The sequence below is a fragment of the Danio aesculapii genome, chromosome 8 (genome assembly GCF_903798145.1).
Source record: "Danio aesculapii chromosome 8, fDanAes4.1, whole genome shotgun sequence".
NCBI classification, from domain to species: domain Eukaryota; kingdom Metazoa; phylum Chordata; class Actinopteri; order Cypriniformes; family Danionidae; genus Danio; species Danio aesculapii.
Genome location: NC_079442.1, coordinates 38,129,436 through 38,142,463, shown reverse-complemented (window position 1 = coordinate 38,142,463; position 13,028 = coordinate 38,129,436). Strand labels below are relative to the sequence as shown.

Below are 13,028 nucleotides of genomic sequence, written 5' to 3'. Positions count from 1 at the left end.
ACGGGGGGCAAATTAGTCATAAAGCTTTAAAAGGGATCTCTTCCAGTCCACTTGGCGGTGATCCTGACCAGGTTTTACAGCAAAACCCGTTCATATATTCATTGTGGGCGGGAATCTCTCTGTACTAACCTCCTCTCTACTTGAATGAACTACAAGTGCAAAGTCATACTACACTGTTTAGTGTATCCGAGAGACGGAGAAACACTGTACCCGAGAGCATTTCACGGTTAATAGATACATACATACAAGATTTACTCCCGGCCACCGAGCAATGGAGCATCACGTTAACGCGAAACGGCTTTTTAGTCATGCGACAACGCTGAAGCTTCACACCGGGAATTTAGTGAACCGCAGTCGGCTTAAGAAGAAATGTCCGTCTTCGCCCAGTGAGGAGGTGGGTGACATGGGTTTGCGGTGCTCAAGGTTCATTGTGGTCAACCTAGGCAGTAGGGGCCTGTCATATTTTGTAGTGTGATGTTGTGTTGTATAAGTGTTTATCTAAGGTCGACTCATTATTTGTGTTTATAAGGTCGTCATTGGTATTCCGATTCTTTTTTCCGCGCATCGGCTCATTTGAACAGTTCATTTTAATGACTCGGTTCAGAGAGTCGCTTCTGTAGTGTTGCTAAACATCCTTTCACAGCATTTATCTTTAACGTTAGCTAGACATTTTTGTATTTAGTAAATTATGTGGAATTTATGGTTTCATTTTTTTTCAACGAATATGTACAATTATTGGGTGTTTTAATGTGTAATTCGATTTTGCTATTTTGTAATTGGATTTATGATTTAATATTGTCATCTTTAGGTGAGCATATGGCGTTTGCATTTTATTATAAATGCCATTTGAGGTTTTCTTGTCACAGAAAGTTTGACATAATATTATACCCTAACTTTTCCAAGAATATTCAAAAATGTTTTTTAAGGTTTTCCTATATTTCAAATTATATAGCACTTGCTATATAATCTTAAGATTTTCTAGTCGGTTCGATCAACTCATTTAAAGAGCCGACTCACAAGAATGATTCCGGAGGGACGAGATTTGTATGAACCGTCTGTATTCGCTAATGACGTCAGGAACTAGTTTGCCTCGTGCGGCTCATGACATGCTGCTGTAGGCAAAATGTGGTTTGTGATTTACTTTGCATTGTTTTGTTGCTGCATATATAGTCAAATCACTGTAAATGTGCTGCATAAAAGCAACTTTTGGCGTAATAATACTCTCTACAGTACAGTAAAATGTGTGACCTGACGTGACCCAACTGGACTGAAGGGTGTTGCAACGTCATGCTGATGATGTAGACTTTAAGCTTAATGTCTTGTAATCTCAACGGACGATTGACAAAAGAGTGTATATGTATGTACTGGGCAAAATGTCATAATAATTAGAAAAAATAAGTCTGCTTATTCAAGCCCAATCAATTCAATTCAAAACTTGTCTAATTTTGATTATTATAACTAAATTATGCTTATTATGGTTGTTAAATTTTTGAAATATATTAGAACACTTTTTGTGTTCATGGGCAAGAAGAGATATTCTAGCATCAAGACAGTAATTGTTTAATATAGCTTTACATTAAAATGTATATAATAAAATTATTTATATTATTATGATTAAAAAATAATTAAAATCAAACTTTATTATTTTTTGCCGTATTACACACCCACTCTGTGTAATACTACTTTATACAAAAAGTCATTAATTTGTAAGTCGCTGGATAAAAGCTTATGGATAAATTTAAGAAGTCCTGTCAGACATATTAAAAACATATTAAGAGACTATTTGTCATTTGTCAGCAAATTTTAATAATAAAAATAATTGTATATTAAAATAAAAAAAGGGTTTGATCACTCAAGTACATGTCAGAGTAATAGTATTTTTAATAGTGTTTTTATTTTTAGAGAAATGTATCTGTTACACTAAATGCAGATTTTTATGTTTTATTTGATGAATTCATTTGGTGTTTTTATTTTTTATTTTTAATCAAATTCATTTACAATTACTTTTTAATTGTTAATTATATATTTAAATGTTAAATATTTTTATTTTAATTATGAATGACATTAAATACAAATAATTATGATTAAAATAGTTATTATTTAAATATTAAAACACTTAACTATGTATACAAGTTAGCTTTATGCTGTTGTTCTAAATTATCTTTAGCAACACAAGTAGAATAAATATGAAAGCAAAAAAGATTCCAACGCCATTTTCATCACAGAATGTTTTCAAATGCAATAAATAATGAGCAAAATGTATGATATATTTATATATTTTAGAAAACATCAAGCAAACACCCAATTTTAATTATCACATAACTTAGTAATGTAATGGTAAATGTCTTCTCTCAGATATTAAAAAATAATCTGCAAAGGAAAGAAGCCGTTTTGCTGTCATTTATGACCCATTAAAGTGTGTGCTGTTAGTTAACATGTTTCTGTTTTCTGACTCCACAGCTTCAAGACTGCATTCAAGGCACATTGAGCGAGTGGTTCGCCGCAATGCCATCATCCCTCGACTCTGTAAGACCTTCCATAACAGTCATGATACGAAACTGAAACCTTCAGAATTTGTAAACAGGCGATTTCAAACTAAACAAACGTCATGTTTGATGTACTCCAGATTTCTGTTGCATTGCCAAAACATAAACAGTCGAGCTCTGTGTGGATTGTGTGAAAGTCTGTTACGCAGCATTAAAGCATATACTGTATATACCAGGGGTAGGGAGCCTACCTAGGGAACCACAAGTGGCTCTTTGACCAGTAATATGTGGCTCTCCAGCTGTCTCTCTTCAATAATATTTTAAAGTTTAAAAAACTATGACTGTCACTAGAAATCAGTTTCCTGTCAAATACAATTTTAATTCCCTTTTTAATGTATTTTTACAGCAAAATTAATAAGAACTCAGCAGTGCTGTGGAATAACTTGAATTGCGACACCAATAAAGGGCAAGCAACTTACATTATTATGGTCACCTCGTGCACATAAATTCAAACAACGAGAGAGAAAAATTCTATAAAATGTCCTTGCTTCATTGATGGACTTGCTCAATATGTGATGCTTCATATTTGCTTATTTTTTTAATTGTGCAGGGAAATAAATGAACAAAGGATATAATATGCACTCCCCAATGGCTCTTTAAAAAAATGAATTTGACAAAAACATCAGAAATGGCTCTTTGCTGAAAAAAGGTTCCAGACCCCTGGTATATACAGTTGAAGTCAGAAGATTTTTTTTCAACACATTCTAATAACTAGAATTCTAATATTTTAATATATTTGCCATGATGACACTACATAATATTTTACTAGATCTTTTACAAGATACTAGTATTCAGCTTAAAGTGACATTTAAAGGCTTAACTAGGTTAATTAGGCAAGTTGGGGTAATTATGGCAGGTCACAAGCTATGTTTCCATCCAAAGATGCAAATTAAATTTATGCGCAAAACTGGAATATCGCATAAAAGACGTGTAAATAAAGCAGCGTTTCCAACCAATGAGTCAAAGAGAACAAAATCGTCACTTCCTGATTAACTGGTGCCAAATATCAAAAGTAAAAATGGAGTATTTAAATATCAAAAGTAAAAATATCAAAAGTAAAAAGTGGAGAACAGACGGTCTTGGCAGTTCTTGAGGTCATAAATAATATTATAACACTAATACTGAAATGGTTAAGGCATTTTAGAATGACCAAAACAACATTTCAGATGTTTTACAATGAGCACAGCATGCTGATTTGTCCATTTACACACATTTTTATCATTTTTACATGATTTCTTATAACTAAATCACATGACTTTTTTAATGCACATTCTGGAATTTGTTCAGTAAAAGTGTTTCCATCGTACTTTATGCGCATCTTTTCTTAAAAAATAAAAAATGTATCCTACTTAGTTATGCCCAAATGTTTTTTATGAGCATTTTCAAGATTTATGCCCATCTTGGCGTTTCAATCAACCGTTTTTTTATGCACATATCCAAAATGCGCATAAAAATAGGTGGATGAAAACATAGCTACTGTATAACAGTTGTTTATTCTGTAGACAATGGGAAAAAAATTGCTTAAAGGGGCTAATATAGACCTTAAAATGGTTAAAAAAAACTGGTTTTATTCTAGCCGGATTAGAACAAATAAGACTTTCTCCAGAAGAAAAAATATTATAGGAAATACTGTGAAAAATTCCTTGCTCTGTTAAACATCATTTGGGAAATATTTGAAAAAAGGGCTAATATTTTGACTTTAACTATATATATATATATATATATATATATATATATATATATATATATATATATATATATATATATATATATATATATATATATATATATATATATTCAGTATGAGGAAAAGACGGTTGTTATGCTGATGGTTCATGGCATGGGGCTGCCTATTCTGCTGTGGTCAGCAGATCTGCTCCCTCAGATCAGTGAGTAGAGAGTAAAGGTCTTAGCACACAAAAGCTGAAGGCTTATTGAGGCATTCCTTTTATGCAGACCATGAACAAGGTGTCTAATGTTCTCACACGCAACTTCGAAGACATGCATAGACTTCATAGAGTGCCAAAAAAATTACGCAACTATAATGCATAATCCAGTAAGCGACTGGATATTTTCCATGATGGATTGCTTGTGCAATTTCCACCATTTTGTAGTATTGGGCATACAAGATTAACCCATGTTTATTTGCTCAAAGATGAAGACCCCACTCAGTGTTTGTGCTGCAAAACTCAGCTTACTGTAAAACACATTTTAGACTGTCCTGCTTTTAATGATTCTAGAAGACTTTTTTATGAAATGAACTCTCTTAAGGACATTTTTAACAAAGTGACACCAGAAAAGATTTTAGAATTCTTATCATATATTAACACTAAACATCTTATTTAACTTGTGTATTCATTTGTTTGTTGTTCTTAATTGTTTATATAAAAATTATTTAATATTGAAATGTTCTTGCCATGAAAATAGCCTTGGTTGCTGACATGGCAATAAATCAAAAATACATTACATTATCCACCATTTTGTAAGATTTCCTCTTTTTTTTTTTCTTCTTCAGGAGCTTCCCAATGTTTTGGACTGCAGCATTCCTGAAAACACAGAGGCCATCACTCCAGAGGAGAGAGAGGAGCTGAAGGTGTCCGGTGAGGATTTACTCCTCCAGTATTGCTGTTGCAATATGTGTATGTGTGTGTTAATAAATATGCTGAATGTCTTTTCAGTTAAGCTTTTTCTCACTGAGTGGGACTGCTCATCCATCAGAAGTGCGGTTGACATGGGTAAGTTCTGCTTGATGTGATGTGGTAAATGGATATATTATTGATGTGTGTTATTTGGTAAAACTGATTATAGCTATTTATTGAGGCTGATTTTCTAACCCAAACTAACTAAATAACGCTAAAGGTCTTTGCACACTGAAGTCCGGAACTTTCGTATGTGTTTTTTTTTTTCATAATCATATCTGAAAATGTGGTCATGTACACAAACCTTGCACACTGAGTCCGATGCATATTAATTAATCCATTTTGAAAAAACGCAAAACATTTCAGAGTCATTTCATGCAGTGATGCTTCTCCAAAGAAGAAAAAGAAAGAGGAATATGCTACATATTGTGTTCATACCAGAAGGAGAATTCAGCTCATTATTAAAGAGCTGCGCTGGATTATGCACAAATGCAAAGTTTATTTCAGAAAATCTGTGTAGTTTTGATAAACTGCTTGTGATTCACGTTTACGTACGAAAACAAATCCGGAACAGAAACTGGCAGTAGAGTTGCCTACCTATAGACATTATAATAGATTGCGGCCACATTGACGGGACACAGCAACGAACTGAGGCGGACCTTGAGGCGATTATAATGTCTATTGGCAGTACATGTATAGACACACACACACACACACCCTAAGCAGCAGCAGCCAGCAGTGGAGAGGTGTGCCAGTCACAGAACCCAGCATATAGGAGTTCTTCTGTCTCATATTTTGCACTGTGTTTGTCATAAAGGAATCTGTAGCTCAAGTGACGGCATTCTGTATTTAAGTTTTTGCTTGTATGATGGCTCTGAACTGTCAAAACACCTCTCAGAGCTCTTTTTCGGATGTGAAAAATGAAAAAAAAGAAAAAAATTTGGTTAGAAATTCATGACGGACTAAAATTTATTTAAATTTTCTAACGTGCGAAAATTATGGATGAAATTTTTAGATTCAGTGTGCAATAACCTTAAGAGTGCATTTCAGACAAAGGGGGTCTCCAAACAGGCACTTAAACTAGGGATAGTTCACCCAACAAAATCAGGGTGTCCCAGGCTTTTAAAAAGTATTAAAAGTTGATAAATCAACTATGTGAAAATTAAGGCCCTTAAATGTATTAAAAAGTCTTAATCGCATTTAACGAGGTCTTAAATTTTGTTCAAGCATTGTCCAAAGTGTTTGACTCCAACAAAGCATACATATATTTATTTTCCTTGTAATATTAACTACGGCATGCTCGATCCACGCGATTGGTTCAGGTTGGGGCGCATCCGGCCAAGCTCCTCCGTCCGGATGATGTCACATAATTTGCAACAAACGCGGGAAGGTGATGTGACGCTCCCCACATGTAGTGAAACCATAGAATGAAACGCACAGCAAAAATAGGAAAATGGTTTGCGTACTCCTGGTTGGAGAAAGACGAGTTTAAACTGTGGCTGAAGCCTGTTGCTGAAAACAACCTTTTATAAACAACTATTTATTTGTTGTTTAATAAACAACAATTTATTCTTTCAAGCTTTGTTTCTTTTGAGCTTATCTGAGTCGTGTTGTGTGGTTGTTCTCCATTAATTTATTTAACTACAACTGTTTATTAACAACTGTTTATTAAGTTAAAGGTTTGATACTGATTAGAACTTAAAGTGGCGATGAGGTCTTAAAATATTCTGAGAATGTTTTTAAAAGGTCCTAAAAAGGAATGTTGACATTCGCAGTCAAGGAAGTCTGTGGTTATTGGTTTAAATATTTTGAAAGAGGGGATTTGCCTTTTAAAGTCCATTTTTTTTCTCTCTGAACTCAAGTGAACAGTGAAGGTAAATTACTACTTTTTAAATTAGGTAATAGCTAATTTAGTTGCTTTTTTTAATCCCCCTCTGACCCTTAGGTCATAAATGTAATACAGTCTAAATGTTTCAAAAATTTTGAATCCGTTTTAAAATGCAATTATTGTAAGATTCCTGAAAAACAGGAAGTCAGTATATACAATATATGTATATGACTGTTTTAAAGTTTGAGGTCTGTAAGCTTTTTTTTTTCCATATACACAGTTGAAATCAGAATTATTAGCCCCCCTGAATTATTAGCCCCCCCCCCTGTTTATTTTTTCCCCAATTTCTGTTTAACAGAGAGAAGATTTTTTTCAACACATTTCTAAACATAATAGCTTTAATAACTCATTTCTAATCACTGATTTATTTTATCTTTGCCATGATGACAGTAAATAATATTTTACTAGATATTTATCAAGACACTTCTATACAGCTTAGTGACATTTAAAGAGTTAACTAGGTGAATTAGGTTAACTAGGCAGGTTAGGGTAATTAGGCAAGTAATTGTATAACGATGGTTTGTTCTGTAGACTTTTATTAGAGGGTTTTTAACATATCATACTGCAAAATTATACATGCACACAATGATATTCTCTCACTTGACGTATTGCATTACATCGTGGTCACAAGCCTCTTTAACTACGTTGAAGCCTGTTGACTCAATATATAAACAAGCAGTTAAAATGATGGACTTAAAGCCTATGGGATGGCATCTTTGTGAAGTTTTATGTTAACATAACCTTTTTAGTTTTGATAGTTTTTTAAAATTGAATTATCTTAAATTGGTTTTTAAATGTTTAAATAATCATGTTCCAATCCTGTTTTCTGATCTAATCAGTAGGCATCAAACCTCTCACAGTCACACGGGCAACTGCTAATGGTGACTGTCTAGTGCCAAAGTGTAAGACCTCATTTAGTCAATCTGTCTTCTCCGTAAAGGGAGCCAAACTGTACAATGATTTACCTGTTCAAAATCAGAAAGTAATCTATAATTTGCACAAATAGTCTACTGTTAGTTTGTTGGATCATATCTCCTTTGCTTTTGCTTCAGTAATTTTATGTAAAGAATTATAATGCTGTGTACATGTTTTTTTATTATAGATCCATTTTGTCAATTTTGTCAAGCCTCCTGTGGACAGGTGTGGAGAATTAGCAAGTTTGCTTAAACACTTAAACAAATGCATTTGGTTGTCCAGTGTAATTGTGATGTCCATGTCAAATAAATAAATAAATAAACTATTGAAAAAATATATAGCTTAAAGGGGCTAATAATTTTGACCTTTGACCTTTTTTAAAAAATTAAAAACTGCTTTTATTCTAGCCGAAATAAAACAAATAAGACTTTCACCAGAAGAAAGAATATTATCAGACATACTGTGAAAATTTCTTTTCTCAGTTTAACATCATTTGGGAAATATTTAATAAATTAAAAAAATTCAAAGGGGGGCTAATAATTCTGACTTCAACTGTGTATGTAGGGAGGAGGAAGGTTACTCACAATTCATCTGATTACATAATACTTGGGGATAAATATATATATATATATATAATTATTTTATTTTATCCCCAAGTATTATGTAATCAGATGAATTGTGAGTAACCTTCCTCCTCTGCTGTGTGTGTGTGTGTTTTTCAGCTTGCCTGTCATTAGGTGTCTCTCAGTTGGACTCGGTGATCATCGCTCCTCCTCCTCTTCCTGAGGGTGAAGCTCAGACACTGACACACCTGCAGCCGCTCTGGCAGGAGCTGGAGAGTCTGGTGGAGAGCCAGAAGATTGCTGCCATCGGCACCTCAGACCTGGACAAAACCCTCTTGGAGCAGCTCTATAACTGGGCTCAGGTATGCTATGAGTAGGCAAACAGCATTTTCCTGAAACAAAAAGCAATCACTGGTCTCCAAAACTGACTTTTGGCTGTTATTTCATGTAGATAAAGCCAAGCAGTAATCAGGTCAATCTAGCCTCATGCTGCGTGATGCCTCCAGACCTCACTGCATTTGCTAAAGAGTTCGACATTCAGTTGCTAACACACAGTGACCCCAAAGGTGAGTGTTTTTGCTGATTCACTGAGGTGGTTTTTCATTACACATTTAATACAAACCTTTGTGATATTATAAAAACCAAACGAGATATTTTAGAAGAAAGATTAATTGCAAAGTTACCATAAACTGAGTGTTTTGTGACAAACTGGTCTAGTCGCAATTGATAGTTTCCTATCCTGCTGACTGACAAGTCAATGGCTGAGTGATTCCTCGCGGCGTAATATTCAGAAATATAGATGTAAACATTGCAGAATTGCAGCTCTGACAGAGATTTGAGTGTCTTAAATGACTGAAATACAGCTGCGGAATGTGCAGAATATGATCACAAGTGCCCAAAATTGACAGTTTGTGATCATATCTCTGTTTTGTTCTGCTGATATGTTATCCAAATATTCGTAGCATGAAACAGATGGGAATATATCCTGTTTGTGCTACGTTTCTGTGGAGATTCCAGTGTAGCTGAAATTACGGGCCATTTTTTTTTTTTTTTTTTTTGGCATTGCAAGAATTCCAGGTCTCTGAACAGCTCATGTGACTGAAAACTATCAATAAATCACTGCAAAAATCATAGGTTTAGTTATAATGCAGCCATTAGAGACATGCGTGTATTAGACAAGCATCAATGGAAATGTTTTCTGGGAAGTTATAGTGCATGATTTGTGGATTCAGAATTTCCAGAGGAACATACATTCATTTTCTTTTCGGCTTAGTCCCTTTATTAATCTGGGGCAGCCACAGCGGAAAGAACCGCCAACTTATCCAAGACATGTTTTACACAGCGGATGCCCTTCCAGCTGCAACCTGTTACTGGGAAACATCCATACACACTCATTCACACAAATACACTACGGACAATTTAGCTTACCCAATTCACCTATACCACATGTTTTTGGATGGAGCACCCGGAGGAAACCCATGCCAACACAGGGAGAACATGCAAACACACAGAAATGGCAACTGACCCAGCCAAGGCTTGAACCAGCGACCTTCTTGGTGTAAGGTGACATCGCTACCCACAGCGTCACTGTGTCGCCCCTTCCAGAAGAACAGATTAATTTAATAACAGAGTAGTCCAGTGCAGTTTAGCTCTTGTAGCATCATATATTTAAAGAAAGTTCATGTGCCTTTTGTACACCATGTGTTCTGTAAATTAGAAAATGTAGAAAAAAAAATAGAAAATTGTATGGAAAATTACTTAATAATAACAATAATATCCATATTAAAAACATTGCTTAGTATTTTTGTTGATTTCATACATAATTTTAGGATTTCTAAATGAATGTTTTCACTTTTTATTATTATTTTTAAAAAATCAACTTTTGATCAGTTTAATGCTTATAAGATTGCATTAAAATGACTATATATATATATATATATATATATATATATATATATATATATATATATATATATATATATATATTTACACACAGTTGAAATCAGAATTATTAGCCCCCCTTTGAATTTTTTTCTTTTTTAAATATTTCCCAACTTATGTTTAACAGAGCAAGGAAATTTTCACAGATTTTCTGATAATATTTTTTCTTCTGGAGAAAGTCTTATTTGTTCTATTTCGGCTAGAATTAAAGCAGTTGTTAATTTTTTAAACACCAATTTAAGGTCAAAATTATTAGACCCTTTAAGCTGTATATATGTATGTGTGTGTATATATATATTATATATATATAATTATTATTATTATTATTATTATTTATTTATTTTTTTTATAGTCTACAGAACAATCCATTGTTATACAATAACTTGCCTAATTACCTTAACCTGCCTAGTTAACCTAATTAACCTAGTTAAGCCTTTAAATGTCACTTTAAACTGTACAGAAATGTCTTGAAAAATATCTAGTCAAATATTATTAACTGTCATCATGTCAAAGATAAAAGAAATCAGTTATTAAAAATTTGTTATTAAAACTATTATGTTTAGAAATGTGTTGAAAAAATCTTCTCTCCCTTAAACAGAAATTGGGGAAAAAATAAACAGGGGGGCTAATAATTCTAACTTTAACTGTATATATAGTTTTATGTTATCAGATGTTGTCATCTAGCCGCCGGCTATTTACAATTCGCAATTTTCAGGGTAATGGAAACACACCTTGTCATAGTGTGCATCAATCATCTTTATCATGTAATTATGCGATTGCTAATTAATTACGCAAATGTTTATTTGTTTGTTTGTTTGTGTGTGTGTCTAGAGCTCATCAGTGCAGCAGGTTTCCAGGAGGCGGTGCAGGGCAGCAGTCAAGAGCTGCAGGTGGACGACTGGAGGCTGGAGTGGGTCTTGCGCTACTCCATCATCGTCAAGAGCAGAGGCATCATAAAAGCAAAGGGCTACATTGTTCATGCTAAAAAGAGCAACGACCATTAATGGGGCTTTTTGGCTTCCTGAGATCTATTCCACCAAATTGTTGTCCTCTATTACATCCTTGATGGGTAGTTTCGTCGGCACACTAAAGTGAATTTGAGTTATCCGAGGAACAAAAAAATCACTTGATGCATTTTTCCTGATGATTTCAATTATTTAGACAGCTAGCTGTTTGTGTAGAAACATGCAAAGTGCCTGCTTTTCTGTTGTTTTTTTGTTGACTTTCCTGGTTTAATTTGCAGTAATTATCCAATGGGTTGATGGGCTAGAAAATTAGGATTCTCCAAGAACCAAAAGGTTGTTTTTGTTAATCAAATATGTTAAGTACAGGGCCAAGAGGGATTGTTTTAATGTTCCTGTTGCCTTGTTTTCAGGAAAAAAAGACATTCACACCCTTATGCCCTTATGGTTTTGTTGAAACCTTTTTTATTTGAAGTTTACCACAGAGATTTGTTTTCAAATTAGTTTTAGATTTTTTTTTTTATTCTTAATTTTAATGTCAAAAATGAAGTCCTGCTGCTGTTTTAAGTTTGTATAATTTATTTTTTTGCTTTGCTTTGAATTATTTTGAACATTTGTTGTCATTCTATCTCTTTTGCATCCCTTTGCTTTGCTTATCTGAGATGAAAGAAATATTAAGGTATGTAACTGTATGGAATGCTGTTCAAATGCATGGCATAAACAGCATTGATTCATTGTGTATATAAAAACACTGGAAAAATTCCACATTTGAAGGATACTAATGCTTATCGCACCAGTATCGAGTGGATAGTCAGAATATATATTTTTACCTGTGTTATTTATTCATTGTAATGCCAATTCCTGTTGGATCCAATCCTATAAGAGAGATTGTTTCTTGTACTGTACATGTAATTTCTATTTTCCCATATTGTGACAAACGTTTTTAATCTGGTTTATAAACTTCGCAATTGAAAATGGATATTTCTGCAATCAGTCTTTTTTTTTTACACAAATTTAACTCCCATTAGGGGGATGGTTCCTAAAATGAAAATAATGTAATTTACTCACCCTCCACTTGTATCAAACCTGTTTCATTATTATTATTTTTTTTAAACTTCTGTTGAACACAAAAGAAGAAATTTAGAAGGATGTTGGAAACCTGTAACCATTGACTGCCATACTATTAGTTTTTCCTACTTTGAATGTAAATGATTAACAGTTTACAACATTATCAAAACATTCAGAATTAAACTCATAATGTTTGGAATCACTTGAGGGTGATAAACTGTTAGTAAATTTTTGTTGAACTGTTCATTTAATAACACATACCAATGTGTATATACACACACTGAGTAGACAAAACACCGTGAATATAAACAGGAACCAAGCAAAAACAATGGCTCGGGTAAGTATGTAAAAAATAAAAAACATGTCTCGAAGACCCAGGTTTCCACTTTACTCTATTAAACACGCTTCCCTTTATACAACACACATTTAAATGTACATTATTAAAAAACGTGTCGTTTTCAGTAGGTAGAACCAAGACGCGGATCCATATCATCATTTGCAACTCA

The 13,028-nt window shown here is 33.6% G+C and overlaps 1 protein-coding gene across 1 annotated transcript; it reads left to right on the top strand.

Annotated features, from left to right (window-relative positions):
- The first annotated feature begins 119 nt into the window (after nucleotides 1-119).
- On the top strand, nucleotides 120-12,433 carry gclm (glutamate-cysteine ligase, modifier subunit). The gene is made up of 7 exons (XM_056463900.1): nucleotides 120-394; nucleotides 2,461-2,526; nucleotides 5,062-5,146; nucleotides 5,225-5,281; nucleotides 8,711-8,913; nucleotides 9,003-9,117; nucleotides 11,324-12,433. The coding sequence occupies exons 1-7, from the start codon at nucleotides 272-274 to the stop codon at nucleotides 11,494-11,496; spliced, it is 822 nt and encodes a 273-aa protein (XP_056319875.1). The 5' UTR covers nucleotides 120-271; the 3' UTR covers nucleotides 11,497-12,433.
- The last annotated feature ends 595 nt before the right edge of the window (nucleotides 12,434-13,028 follow it).